The sequence below is a fragment of the Chlorocebus sabaeus genome, chromosome 13, assembly GCF_047675955.1.
Source record: "Chlorocebus sabaeus isolate Y175 chromosome 13, mChlSab1.0.hap1, whole genome shotgun sequence".
NCBI classification, from domain to species: domain Eukaryota; kingdom Metazoa; phylum Chordata; class Mammalia; order Primates; family Cercopithecidae; genus Chlorocebus; species Chlorocebus sabaeus.
The window spans coordinates 56,279,379-56,292,518 of NC_132916.1; the positions used below are offsets into that span (position 1 = coordinate 56,279,379).

Genomic DNA, 13,140 nt, shown 5'->3' on the forward strand with positions numbered 1-13,140 from the left:
AGACCAATGGAACAGAATAGAGAACCCAGAAATGATGACATACACCTACAACTATCTGATCTTCGATAAAGCTGACAAAAATAAGCAATGGGGAAATGATTCTGTATTCACTAAATGATGCTGGAATAACTGGCTAGCCATATGCAGAAGATTAACATTGGACTCTTTCCTCATACCATACACAAAAATCAACTCAAGATGGATGAAAGACTTAAATGTAAAACCCCAAACTATAAGAACAATAGAAGACAACCTAGGCAATACCACCTTGGATATAGGAACAGGCAAAAATTTCATGACAAAGACACCCAAAGCAATTGAAACAAAAGCAAAAATTGACAAGTAGGATCTAAATAAAACTAAGGAGCTTCTGCACAGCAAAGAAAATATCAACAGAGTGAACAGGCAACCTACATAATGACAGTATTTGCAAACTATACATCCAACAAAGGTCTAATATTCAGCATCTCTAAGAAACGTAAACAAATTTCCAAAAACAACCCCATTAAAAAGTGGGCAAAGAGTATGAACAGACACTTTTCAAAAGAAGACATACATGCAGTCAACAAACATGAAAAAAGCTCAACACCACAAATCATTAGAGAAATGCAAATCAAAACCACAGTGAAATACCATCTCAAACTAGTCAGAACAACTGATGGCTGTTATTAAAAAGTCAAAAAATAACATACTGGCAAGGTTGTGGAGAAAAGGGAATGCTTATACACTGTTGGTGGGAGTGTAAATTAGTTCAATCATTGTGGTTAACAGTGTGGTGATTCCTCAAAGACCTGAAAACAGAAATATAATTCTACCCAGCAATGCCATTACTGGGTATATACCAAATATATATAAATCATTCTATTATAAAGACACCTGCACTTGCATGTTCATTGCAGCACTATTTACAATAACAAAGACATAAAATCAATTTAAATACCCATCAATGATAGACTGGATAAAGAAAATGTGGTGCATATACACCATGGAATACATGGTATTCCACAGCCATAAAAAAGAACGAGATCATGTCCTTTTCAGGAACATGGATGGAGCTGGAGGCCATTACCCTTAGCAAACAAAGGCAGGAACAGAAAACCAAATACTGCATGTTCTTACTTATAAGTGATGAGAACACATGGACACATGTGAAGGAACAATATTTATTGGGGCCTGTCGAAGGGAAGGGGGTGGGAGGAGGGAGAGAATCAGGAATAATAGCTAATGATTACTAAGTTCAATGCTTGAGTGACTAAACAATCTGTACAATAAATCCCCATGACACAAGTTTACCTGTGTAACAAACCTACACATATACTCCTGGACTAAAAATAAAAGTTATAAAAAGACACATAAATGGCAAACAGGCATATGAAAAGGTGCTCAACATTGATCATCAGATAAATACAAGTCAAAACTACAATCAGGTATCACCTCACCTCAGTTAAAATGGCCTATATCTAAAAGACAGGCAATACAAAATGCTGGTAAGGACGTAGAGAAAAGGGAACCCTTGTGTACTGTTGACTGGAATGTAAATTAGTGCATACAGTATGGAGAACAGTTTACAGTTTCCACAAAAAAACTAGAAATTGAGTTACCATATGATCCAGCAATCCCGCTTTTGCTGGACATACATGCAAAAGAAAGGAAATCAGTATGCTGAAGAGATATTTGCACTTCTATGTTTGTTGCAGCACTGTTTACAATAGCTAAGATTTGAGAGCAACCTAAGTGTCCATCAACAGATGAATGGATAAAGAAAATGTGGTACAGATACACAAGGGAATACTATTTAGCCATAAAAAAAAAAGAACGAGATCCAGTTGTTTGAAACAACATGAATGAAACTGGAGATCATTATATTATGTGAAATAAGTCAGGCACAGAAAGATAAACATCACATGTTCTTATTCATTTGTGGGATCTAAAAATCAAAACAATTGAACTCATGAACATAGAGAGAAGAAGAATGGTTACCAGAGGCTGGGAACGGTAGTAGGGGGCTGGCAGGGAGGTGGGGATAGTTAATGGGTACAAAAAAAATAGAAAGAAAGAAAATGAATAAGACCTACTATATGATAGCATAATAGGGTGACTATAGTCAATAATAACTTAATTGTACATTTTAAAATAGCTTAAAGAGTGTAACTGGATGATTTGTTACTCAACAGATAAATGCTTGAGGGGATGGATAACCCATTCTCCATTATGTGTTTAGTTACCATTGAATGCCTGTATCAAAACAGCACCTCGTCAGTATGTACACCTACTATGTGCCCACAAAAATTAAAAATAAAAATCAGGTGGGTGCCTTCTATGTGTTAAGATAGTCACAGGTTCTGGTGAGGGCAGGGAGGGAAGACATAGATAAATATATGTGTGTATTTTTTTTTTTTTTTAGTGCTTTGGGTAAAGTGAATTGTTTTCATTTGTCTGAGAAGATTGACAAATAAAGAAAGAGAGAAAATAAACACACTTTTCCAATAGGAAGAGAATACGAAATAAGGCAATGAAGCTTTCCCATGGAGCCGGGACATGGCCTCAGAATATTCTCAACACAGAGCTCGGGAGAGCCACTAGCAGCCATTTTCCACTTGCATGGAGTGGAGGCCTATTCTTCATCCCGTCCCCATCCCTAACTGATGTTCTGCTCCTCCTTTCTGTTAACTCGTGGCGTGTGGTCTATCATTCCTGCTTTTGTATCCCAACCTTCTCTTACAAATGATTACGTTAAATCATGTTTTGTAATTTTGAATAGAGAACTCATCTTAGGCTTCATCTGTGGAAATCCTCTACAACGTGACTTGGAAACATTCCCCTCTGAAGAGGTTTCCAGTGTGCTTTAGTCAGACACCCTGGAGATATTAGTATCTTGGGACTAACTTTATATTCATCTCCTGTCTTGGGGGTTCTCAGACTACATAGGTAGTGCTACTTCAAAACTCAAGCAGTTTTATGAGAAGACTCACAGATATAAATGGTGGGGAAAATTGTTTTCCTATCCAGACAGATCGAACTGTTTCTCCTTGTGCTAGTGGGTGGATTTTTTCTAAGCCACCCCTTCAATAAGGTTTTGGTTCAATAAGTGTTCTGGCTTTATGGGGGGATGGTCACGGGGAGGTGATTGTAGTTTCAGCTTCATCTGCTGGGTTCAGAATTTACATTCTGTGCTCATGTGGATGCTAAGACTGCAGACTTTTGGTGACTGGGACTGGAAACCTTCCTCCCTCCCAGGGTGGCCTCCGTGTTATTTGGCACTCATAGCCATGGTTTTAAGTTTATTATTATTTGAAGACCCTGTAGAATTCCTCTTTTTTCTTGTGAGCTCAACAATGCATTTAAAATAATGTTGGCTATATTTTACCCAGCATTTCTAGGTTAGTAGTGGGAGAATGTTCAGTTTATCTACAGCTCAGAAACATAAATCCATCCAGCGAATTCTGAACACCTGTGGTCATTCATTCAAGCAGTCCTCAGCATCCTAGATACATTTAGCAACAAAGTAGGACCAGTGACAACTGCTCCTTCTCTGATTATCTCAGTCCTTTGCAGATCTAGATATAGAAGACTGAGCCCTTCTTCACTCTCCCATGGCAGAAACAAATATATTACAGGCATGACCCATATTACTGATTTTTAATACACAAATGTGGTCACAAATTTTCTGTGTAATTAAAAAAAATCCAGATGCCTGGATTTTATTCTTTATGCAAGAATTCAGTGTCTCTTTTTTGAGGTCTTACTTTCTCCCCTAAATTATTGAAGAACTCCTAAGGATTATTCAATACAAGGGAGTTGGTCCTCTTCCAAGTAATGGAGTCTGTTGTCCCTCAGTGCAGCTATCTCAGGCATTGCCACAAGGTGTCGCTGTTGGACATGGGTCTTGCTGGGTTCAGAGGCCACTTGTCTGCCACTGCGATTTCAACCGTGCTGGTACTCTCATTTGTACGACAAGGTTACAGTCTTTAGTTCACTCCAGATTTTTAGCAATTGTATTCTGATGCTATGGCAGAGTAGCTGGTCCTGAGGGCCTTTTAGCCTTAGCTAATGTGTGCCAAACCAGTTCTTTCTCACATTTTCCTGTTCTCTTGCATTGTGTTAGTGTTTAGACTGCATATATTTATTTCAAGAATATTATGCTTCCACATTCTTTTCACTTCTCACTTAATACAGATAAAGTAATAACTCTCATGGATACAGTGCCCTGCTATCTCATAATTTTTTGATCCTCAGAACTCACTGTATGCAGGCAGTGCTGAACCCCAAAGAGGGGCAATTACCTTCCCAGGGGAACCTACAAATTAATAGAAGAGCTGGAAATTCACTGCCCACTGCACCACCACCAAGTCTTTTGGACAGTATCTCTTGCCGCATAGTAAACAGTTTGAGGTAAAAACCAAATATCTCCTATACAGCTGCACATACCCTTGCTCCTCTAAGTGGAATTCGCCTCACTCATGGTCTGCTATGAATTCTAGCAGTTGCAAACACAACACCAGTGGTTTTCTCAGATGTAGTGCTGGGACCAGGAGTATCAGCATCACCGGGAAATTTGTTAGAAATGCAAATTTTTAGATCCCACCTCAGACCTACAGAGTCAAAAACTCTGGGGATGGAGACCACCAATCTTTGTTTTAACAAATCCTATGCCAAGGATTTTGATGATTCGGATTAAAGTTTGGGAAGCCTTGTCATAAAACAATATTTCATCTATTAGGAACTCCAGATGGAGTGCTTATGGACATAAAGTTTTAAAGGCCTACAAAAATGTTTGTAAAGTTTTGTCTCCAAATCACAAAAGAAAAATACTAAAGTGTAAATCAAGACTAATGGGCCGACAGCAGTGGCTCACATCTATAATCCCAGTGCTTTGGGAGGCTGAGGCTCGAGGATTGCTTGAGGCCAGGAGTTTGAGACCGGTCCGGGGCAACATAGCAAGACCCTGTCTCAACCAAAACAAAACAAAACAAAATAGCCAGGCATGATAGTATGTGCCTGTAGTCCTAGCTAGTTCAGAGACTGAGGCAGAAGGATAACTTAAGCCCAGGAATTTGGGATTGTGGTAACCTATGATCCCGCTATTGCACTCCAGTCTGGGTGGCAGAGTGAAACCTTGTCTCCCTAAAACTTACAAACAAACTATAAATATTTTATGAACTATCTAAAGCACGAAAGAATAATACGTCAAATTATTCAACTAATCTGAATTCTTAGAATTATCTATGTATATAGTATGTTTAAAGCCTCCAAAAGGGACTTGTTTTGTCATTTGGTTCTTAAATGTAGAGATTCACCTACTCATGCGGCATCTCTGCAGCTGAAGGTTAAAAACTGGGAATGAGAGTTGTCAATTTCTAGAGACGTCTTCAGATGGCCACGCGATGTCAGTGTAATACAAAAGAAAGCGCAAATGACTCTATTGCAGTGGACTTCCATTGCAACATCTTTTGAAACAAAATCATTAGGGGCAAGTGAAATGAGGGGGAAAAAAACCCAAACTGTATATAATCCTATTTGTCTTTTATGGCAGGGTGTCATGTTTTATTTTTATTTTCTTCCTATCTCTGCTCTTTTACCTGTGTGTTCTCCAATGTAGCTGGGTTAGATGGTTAAGTTACATAAAGGGGAAAAGAAAAAAAAAAAAGAATGTTTACTTAGCACTTATATATGAGCTACTATGTACCTAGCACAAAATAAATGCTTCAAAGGATCCATTGAATGAAATACTAAATTTTGATATTTACATTGACATACAGGGCATTTATTACTGCTTCCTTTTAAGATGGGGAAAGGTTTAGGAAGATTAAATTACATTCTAAGGCCACACAACTGGTAAATGGGGATCCAGTATTTAAATGCAGGTTGTTGAAACACTAGAAACACATAATTTTTCCCCAATACCATGCTGCATCTCTGAGAAGTAGCACTGATGATGAATATTGTCTCTAGACAATTTTTACTGTGCAAGGAGTATTGGTGCCATTAACAATTCCTTTGGGATCTGAAAATTTGTGAAATAATTTAGTCTTTTTGTGCCAGTATATTCAATATATCAAATACACTATATTTCCATCTAAGAATAATTATTCTTTAAGTATGAGAAGTCCAGATTTCCTATAGTTGAGCTGAAATTCAAAAGTTGACATTTAAGGAAAATTTTTCTTATTAGAGAATCTATTTTGAGACTTTATTACTCCCTGTTCTCTTACAAGACTTTAAGTATAGCAAGTCTCATCAATCTCTTTTGTATTGGTTGCTTAGAGGCACTCTGTGGGTACTCTATGGTTTGTCAACTATACAGTCACCTCCTAAAAATGGTATTTATTGCTTGATCATAATCCTGAATGAGAGAATAGCCCTAGAAACTATTGACAGATGATTGTCTGTTATTGTTACTACAACGAGGGCAGATGTGTTATGAAAAGTTTAGCTCGTAAATACTCCTTTCATCCAAGTCCGTACTTAGATTCTTGGAAATACATCTCATTGCATGGTCCAGGGCTCCCCTACCTGCTACCTCTCTGCTCTACCCTCAGTGTTTTAGGAGGAGGTCTAATTGAGGAATGGAGGTCCAGTACAAATAATTTGCTTAGCAGTAAGTTCATGCCGGCAGATAGGGATATCTCATTCATTTTAGTCTTTGCAAGGTTGTAGATGAATATTGCTATGGCAACATGTTCTTGACATATTGAGAAGTGGAAAAAATGGTTATCAAATAGTTTGTACAGTATTTAACCATTAAAATTATATTTATTGAACAATTTAGATGGATATACACAGCAACATGTAATAGAGTAGTGCTGTTCATTAGAAATACATGAGTCAGGCCAGGCGCAGTGGCTCACGCCTGTAATCCCAGCACTTTGGGAGGCTGAGGCGGGCAGATCACCTGAGGTCAAGAGTTCAAGACCAGCCTGGCTAAAATGGTGAAACCCCGTCTCTACTAAAAACACAAAATAAATTAGCTGGGTGTGATGGCAGATGCGGTAATCCCAGCTACTCAGGAGGCTGAGGCAGGAGAATTGTTTGAACCTGGCAGGCGGAGGTTGCGGTGAGCCGCGATCATGCCATTGTACTCCAGCCTGGGCAACAAGAGCAAAACTCTGTCTCAAAAAAAAAAAAAAGAAGAAGAAATACATGAGTCATATATATAATTGAAAAATTTTCAGGAGTCCCATTAAAAAATAAAAAGAAACAGGTAAAATTAGTTTCAATGATACATTAATATATTCTTAAATATATTACTTTATACATTTATATAGTTATATATTTTACATAAAATATATAAATGTTTAGTATATTTATATTTAAATATATATTAAATTAGTCTATTAATAATATGTTAATGCCACATAGTGAAAGTGATATATTTTATTTAAGCCCATTACAATGTTGTTATTTCAATGCATATTCATTATAAAATTGATATATTTTACACTTTTTTATACTTAGTCTTTGAAAGCACATCTCAACTCAGACACTAAATTTCCATTGAAAATATCTGATTTGTGTACAGATTTTATAAAATTAATAACTGAAACATAGAGTCATATACTTAAATTATTCTAGTCATATATTAAACTTTTTCAATAACTGAACAGAGTATTGCTTTTTAAAGTTAAATACATTCAAATTAAATAAGGTTTAAAAATTAGTTCCTTAGTTGCACTAGACATATTTCAAATGCTCAGTAACAATGTGTGGCTAGTGGCGACAGCTCTGGACAGTGCAGTGGTAAAGGATTTCCGTAGCATCTCACCTGCATTTTCATATATAGACCTAGAGGATGGCTTTTCTGGTTCCTGCCAGCTTGTCCTGCTTTCAACATCATTTCTGTTACCAGGCTCAGCTCCCTGTTTCAGGCCCCTTGTGGGCAATGACACATATGGCACATGCTGTAATTCTAGGGATGGCACTCACACCGTCATGCACTGCTAGTGGCCTCCAGCTGATACCATCAGGTCAGATGTGGGTGGGTGTCCGGGGCATCCAGCACACTCAACTCCAGGCCTCTTTGTCCATCAGCCTCCTTCATCATGTGCTCTGTTCAATCACCTCAACTTCCCTCCTAACCCACCCGAGATTGGGGTGGGCAGCCACAGCTCCACTGGTGATGCTTCCTTCCCCAAGAACTCTTTACCATGAACAAGCAACTTCTCAATGGCTCCATGATCAGAGACTGCTTGTGTCTTGCCTGCTCATTCCATGAAGAAGATGGGATGAGGTTAGACTTGAGGGTCAGACTTACACTTTTGCTTCTCATCAATCAGGGCATTATTACTAAAAGTAAAACAACAACAAGAGCAACAATGAAACTTAAAAAAAAAAAAGGTAGTAATTAGATTCCAGAAGTTCTCTTTCTGAGATTGAGTGAAGAGACATCTGATTTTATCATTAGAATCTATGGAAATAATTTTACTTATGGTATAACAATTGTCTCTGCTTCAAAGCCTGAAACTTAGTGGTCTTCAGACTGGAAACATGAATTTAGTGGGAAATGGGAAGTCAGAGGACTGAGATGCTCCATCACAGTCAGAGAAATCCTTTAATCACTGAGATCACCTGACTCTAAGAGTAATGGGGTTAGAAGTATAAGTATAAAAGAGTGATAGCAAGACTTCCTTTTGAATCTTGGGAGCAGAAGTGCAACTTGCCTTAAGGAAGGAATCTGCCTTAACAACTGGGGTGACAATTTGCTTTAGACAAATAATCAAGAGGAGAAAAACATCCAAAAAAATATAGGCTTTTCTGGGATAAGAGTCAGAGACTCTTAACTGAAAGATCAGTTCAGGACAGCCCAGTGCCTAAGGAGGAACCCCTGGGGCCCACTGAGGGAAGGCATCATGCAAGGAGCCTGGAATGGGAGCTAAGAGGCCTCTCAGAAAACTAGAGAAAGAATGGTGTCAGGGCAGGAGTTCTGGAGTCAGGGGGAGTAGTTATTTGGAGCGAGAAAATGAAGGCATATTTTTGGCTCCAGATCACCATAAAAATGTAATATACTTAAAAGCAAGCTCTTCAACAGGCCCTACTTCCATGAGGCCACTGGAGTGCAATGTCTGCAGCTTACTGCTTAAGCATCCTTCCCTCCACTTCTTCCCCTTCACTCCCGTTCCTCAGTTTTAATTTCAAGTTTCTAGCTTTTGTGCTGCTGTCTCACACATAGCTTCTATTCTTTGACCTTTGCAAAATGACTTTTTATTTTAGTTTCTTCTTAAGGTTCTATTTCTGAGATCCACTTTTGGGATGCATTTTTTCTCATCCAGAATAGTTTCGGGATAATACATCTTTGGGGCTATTTTATTCCTTGGGCAGCATAGGCACAGAGACTTTTCAGAGGGCTGTGAAATGACTGAGTCCTGAAAAAATACGCACAGGCTCAAAATAATATTAGAAATGGGAAAACTGAAAGTAATAAATGTTAAAGTCTTATGACTATAACAGTATGTCAATTGTATTAGTTGTAAAATTTAGGATGCATACGAATTTCATTACATTCGAAAATAATTTTGGAAGTTGGGATTTCTTACTTTGAAAGAATTCCTAAGTATACAGGGTGATAATAGCTCACAAATCATAGCCAATCATAAATCAAATGCCACTTGGAGGCAAATGATTTCAAAAGCAAAATTATAAACATCCCTTCAAAAATTTACAGTCCTGAATTATATTTAATGTGGGATGAGGGTTTGTTTTGATTTTTTAATATGCTATAGAGAGGAACCTCCATAGCAAGAATTCTCAGAGTTTATTAAGGCCTTAAAATGACACTGAAGGCTGGGCGCGGTGGCTCACGCCTGTAATCCCAGCACTTTGGGAGGCCGAGACGGGCAGATCACGAGGTCAGGAGATCGAGACCATCCTGGCTAACACGGTGAAACCCCGTCTCTACTAAAAAATACAAAAAACTAGCCAGGCGAGGTGGCAGGCGCCTGTAGTCCCAGCTACTCGGGAGGCTGAGGCAGGAGAATGGCGTGAACCCAGGAGGCGGAGCTTGCAGTGAGCTGAGATCTGGCCACTGCACTCCAGCCTGGGTGACAGAGCGAGACTCCGTCTCAAAAAAAAAAATGACACTGAAAACCCCTTTCCACCCAGACCATACCTGGCCTTTCCATTTCCCTGACAGGACAATTGCACGTAGTAGGTAGCGTGGTGTATCAAAAAGAGTCAGTGGAACATACAAATTTCTAGCAGTAAGAATTTTGGCAGTGGCTGGGTGCGGTGACTCAGTCCTGTAATCCAGGCACTTTGGGAGACTGAGGCAGACGAATTACTTGAGGTCTGGAGTTCAAGACCAGCCTGGCCAACATGGTGAAACCCTGTCTCTACTAAAAATACAAAAACTAGCTGGGCGTGATGCATGCCTGTAATCCCAGCTACTCGGGATGCTGAGGTAGGAGAATCGCTTGAGCCCAGGAGGCAGAGGTTGCACTGAGCCGAGATGGTGCCACTGCACTTCAGCCTGGGGACAAGAGCAAAATTCCATTTAAAAAAAAAAAAAAAGAAGAATTTTGGCAGCTTCATTAGCCTTTCTGTTCTTTCGTTTATTTAAATATGCAGATATTTCTTATTTCTGGGAGGATTACAGATGATGCTACCCAGTGGGTTGGTTGTAGAGTCTGGGAAAAAGAGGACAGGGGTTAAGTCTTTGTACACAGTGGAAGAATAGGCTGTTCAATTCTCCGTAAGAGTAGAATTGAACATAGGATCAAATACTTATCCTTATAAAATTTGGTGTGTCCAGGAGTGGTGGCTCACCTTTGTAATCCAGCAATCTGGGAGGCCAAGGCAGGAAGATGATTTGAGCCCAGGAGCTTGAGACCAGCCTGAGCAATACAGCAAAACCCTGTGTGAATTTAAACTTTAAAAAGATGAAATTTGGTATTGTCTATTGCAGGAAGGATACAGTTAAGGTGGTTGTACACATTTGGTCTTGTAGTAGATTGCATTGCTGTTCCAAGGATTCATTCTCGGCCCTGTGAGATAATTATGCATTTTCACCTCTTACCATGTTCCTTGCAGAGCCCCTCTTTGGCAGCATACACTTCCTGCACCAGGTCAGGTTCGCCTTGTAACTTGCTTCAGCCATTGGAAGTGTACAATGCTACAGCCAAGCAGCAGCTTGAAGGGGGAATTGTGTGATTTGGCTCTGCCTCTTACTTTCTTCCCTCTGCCTCAGAAATGATGGTATGTCCCCAGTAGGGGCTACTCTTTTAGCTTGGTTCCTGGAATGAGAAGATGCAAAGAGCAAAGCCACAGCAACAGAGGTACAGCTGCCAAAATGTAATTGTGCAAAAAAATAAACATTTGTTGTTACAAGTCATTGTGATTTGGGGGCCGTTTGTTTCTACACGAACGCTGACTGATAGAGTTGTTCAGGAGGAAAGCTCCCTAGTAGTTCTTCTATGATTCAATTTGAAAAATGGGGCTTTTTGCATTAATCGGTAAAACAACAACAACAACAACAACAACAGAACAGTATGTTCCACTCTCCTAGAATAGTGTTGTACATACCTTACAGTAACTAGCACTTTAACAGAATTAGAGAGTTAACATGAAGTGAATCCTTGTCATGGTGTCACTAGGTTCCACGTCAGGATGCTGGGAGTGAAGTCATAGAGGTATCTGAGCGTCCAATAACATTACTTATTTGTCTCCAATGACACCTCCTAGGATTTACTGAGGTAGGCAATTTGCTTTTTTCAACTACAAGTGTGAAATATTCTTGTTGCCAATTTTGCTAGTGTTAGGAATTCTTTGCAAGGTACTTTCTGCACTTCATGGAAAATCAGCATTAAATAAATCAATTCAGCTCCCAATGGCTTCATTTAACACACTGCTTATTTCCATATGGTGTGAATCTGTTCTTTCTTCTCTGAGCTTAAATGAGGTACCCTGACTCAGAAGAACATAACCTTTTATTAATTATAGAAAAGTAGAAACTGCTAAGATTTTGTTGTTGCTGTTGTTGTTTCTGGTTTATTTTCATTGATTGATTGATTGATTGACTGATTGAATGCTACTTTTAAGTGTTCTTGTGCAACCATCTGACCAGGCAATGAAACTTTAAACAGAGAGATTGTCTTTCATTGGAAGCTTGGGATTATTGCACTATTCTGAACATTTCCATATTATCCCATGTGGAGGAGGCATAAAGTAATTTCAATAAACAACCAGAATAGGCCAGGCGCAGTACTCACGCCTGTGATCCCAGCACTTTGGGAGGCCAAGGTGGGCTGATCGTTTAACGTCAGGAGTTCGAGATCAGTCTGGCCAACATGGTGAAATTACGTCTCTACTAAAAATACAAAAGTTAGTTGGGCATGGTGGCAGGTGCCTGTAATCCCAGCTACTGGGGAGGCTGAGGCATGAGAAGTGCTTGAACCTGGGAGGCAGAAGTTGCAGTGAGCCGAGATCATGCCACTGTACTCCAGCCTGGGCAACAGGGCTAGACTCTTATCTCTCAAAAAAAAAAAAAAAAAAAGTAATAATAAAATAACCAGAACAGTGCTTTCAAATCTCACTTTTGGTGATGGAAATGTTCTGTATTTGTGCTGTCTAGAATGGAAGCCACTAGCCACATGTCACTACTGAGTGCTTGAAATATTGCTACTGTGACAGAGAAGGATAAAGAAGCTGAAAACATATCACCAGGATTTAGTACTTTCTATATCTCTGCATTAACTCTTCTTTCTCCTTTATGGTACCTTCAGCCTCAGATAAGCTGTTCCAAGGTGGCTATTGGCACTTCCAGAGCTAGATTTTTCTGGACTCAGAACCAGCACAAAAAGCTCTAATCTTTGTCACAGAAGTCCCAACAAAATTCTTGAGCTTTCATGGTTTAGGCAAGCAGAGGCTAACACTTACCTCTGAAGCCATCACTCATGACAGTGGCAGTGAATGTGCAGGCTGATTTAGCCCAGGCAAGCCTTAGAGACCATGAGTGGGGTCAGCTTTATCCAAAGCACATGGGCTGAAACTTGGGTAATAACTGTTCCACCAGAGCAAAGATCAGCAATTTTTGTTTTCTGAAAAGGGCCTCACAGTAAATATTTTTAGCCTTTGTGGGCCGTACAATCTGTCACTCAATTCCGCCACTGTAGCTCAAAAGCAGCCATGGATACTACATTTTTTTTTTTT

General features: G+C 39.4%; 1 protein-coding gene across 1 annotated transcript in view; it reads left to right on the plus strand.

The window, feature by feature from the left end:
- The window catches only part of ENPP1 (ectonucleotide pyrophosphatase/phosphodiesterase 1), a 114,344-nt gene extending 103,082 nt beyond the window's left edge, over nt 1-11,262 (plus strand). The window contains exon 25 of the mRNA XM_038000886.2: nt 11,023-11,262. Within this exon, the coding sequence (XP_037856814.1) occupies nt 11,023-11,142 (120 nt within the window). The 3' untranslated portion in view covers nt 11,143-11,262. The remainder of the gene's footprint in view (nt 1-11,022) is intronic.
- Nucleotides 11,263-13,140: the final 1,878 nt, after the last annotated feature.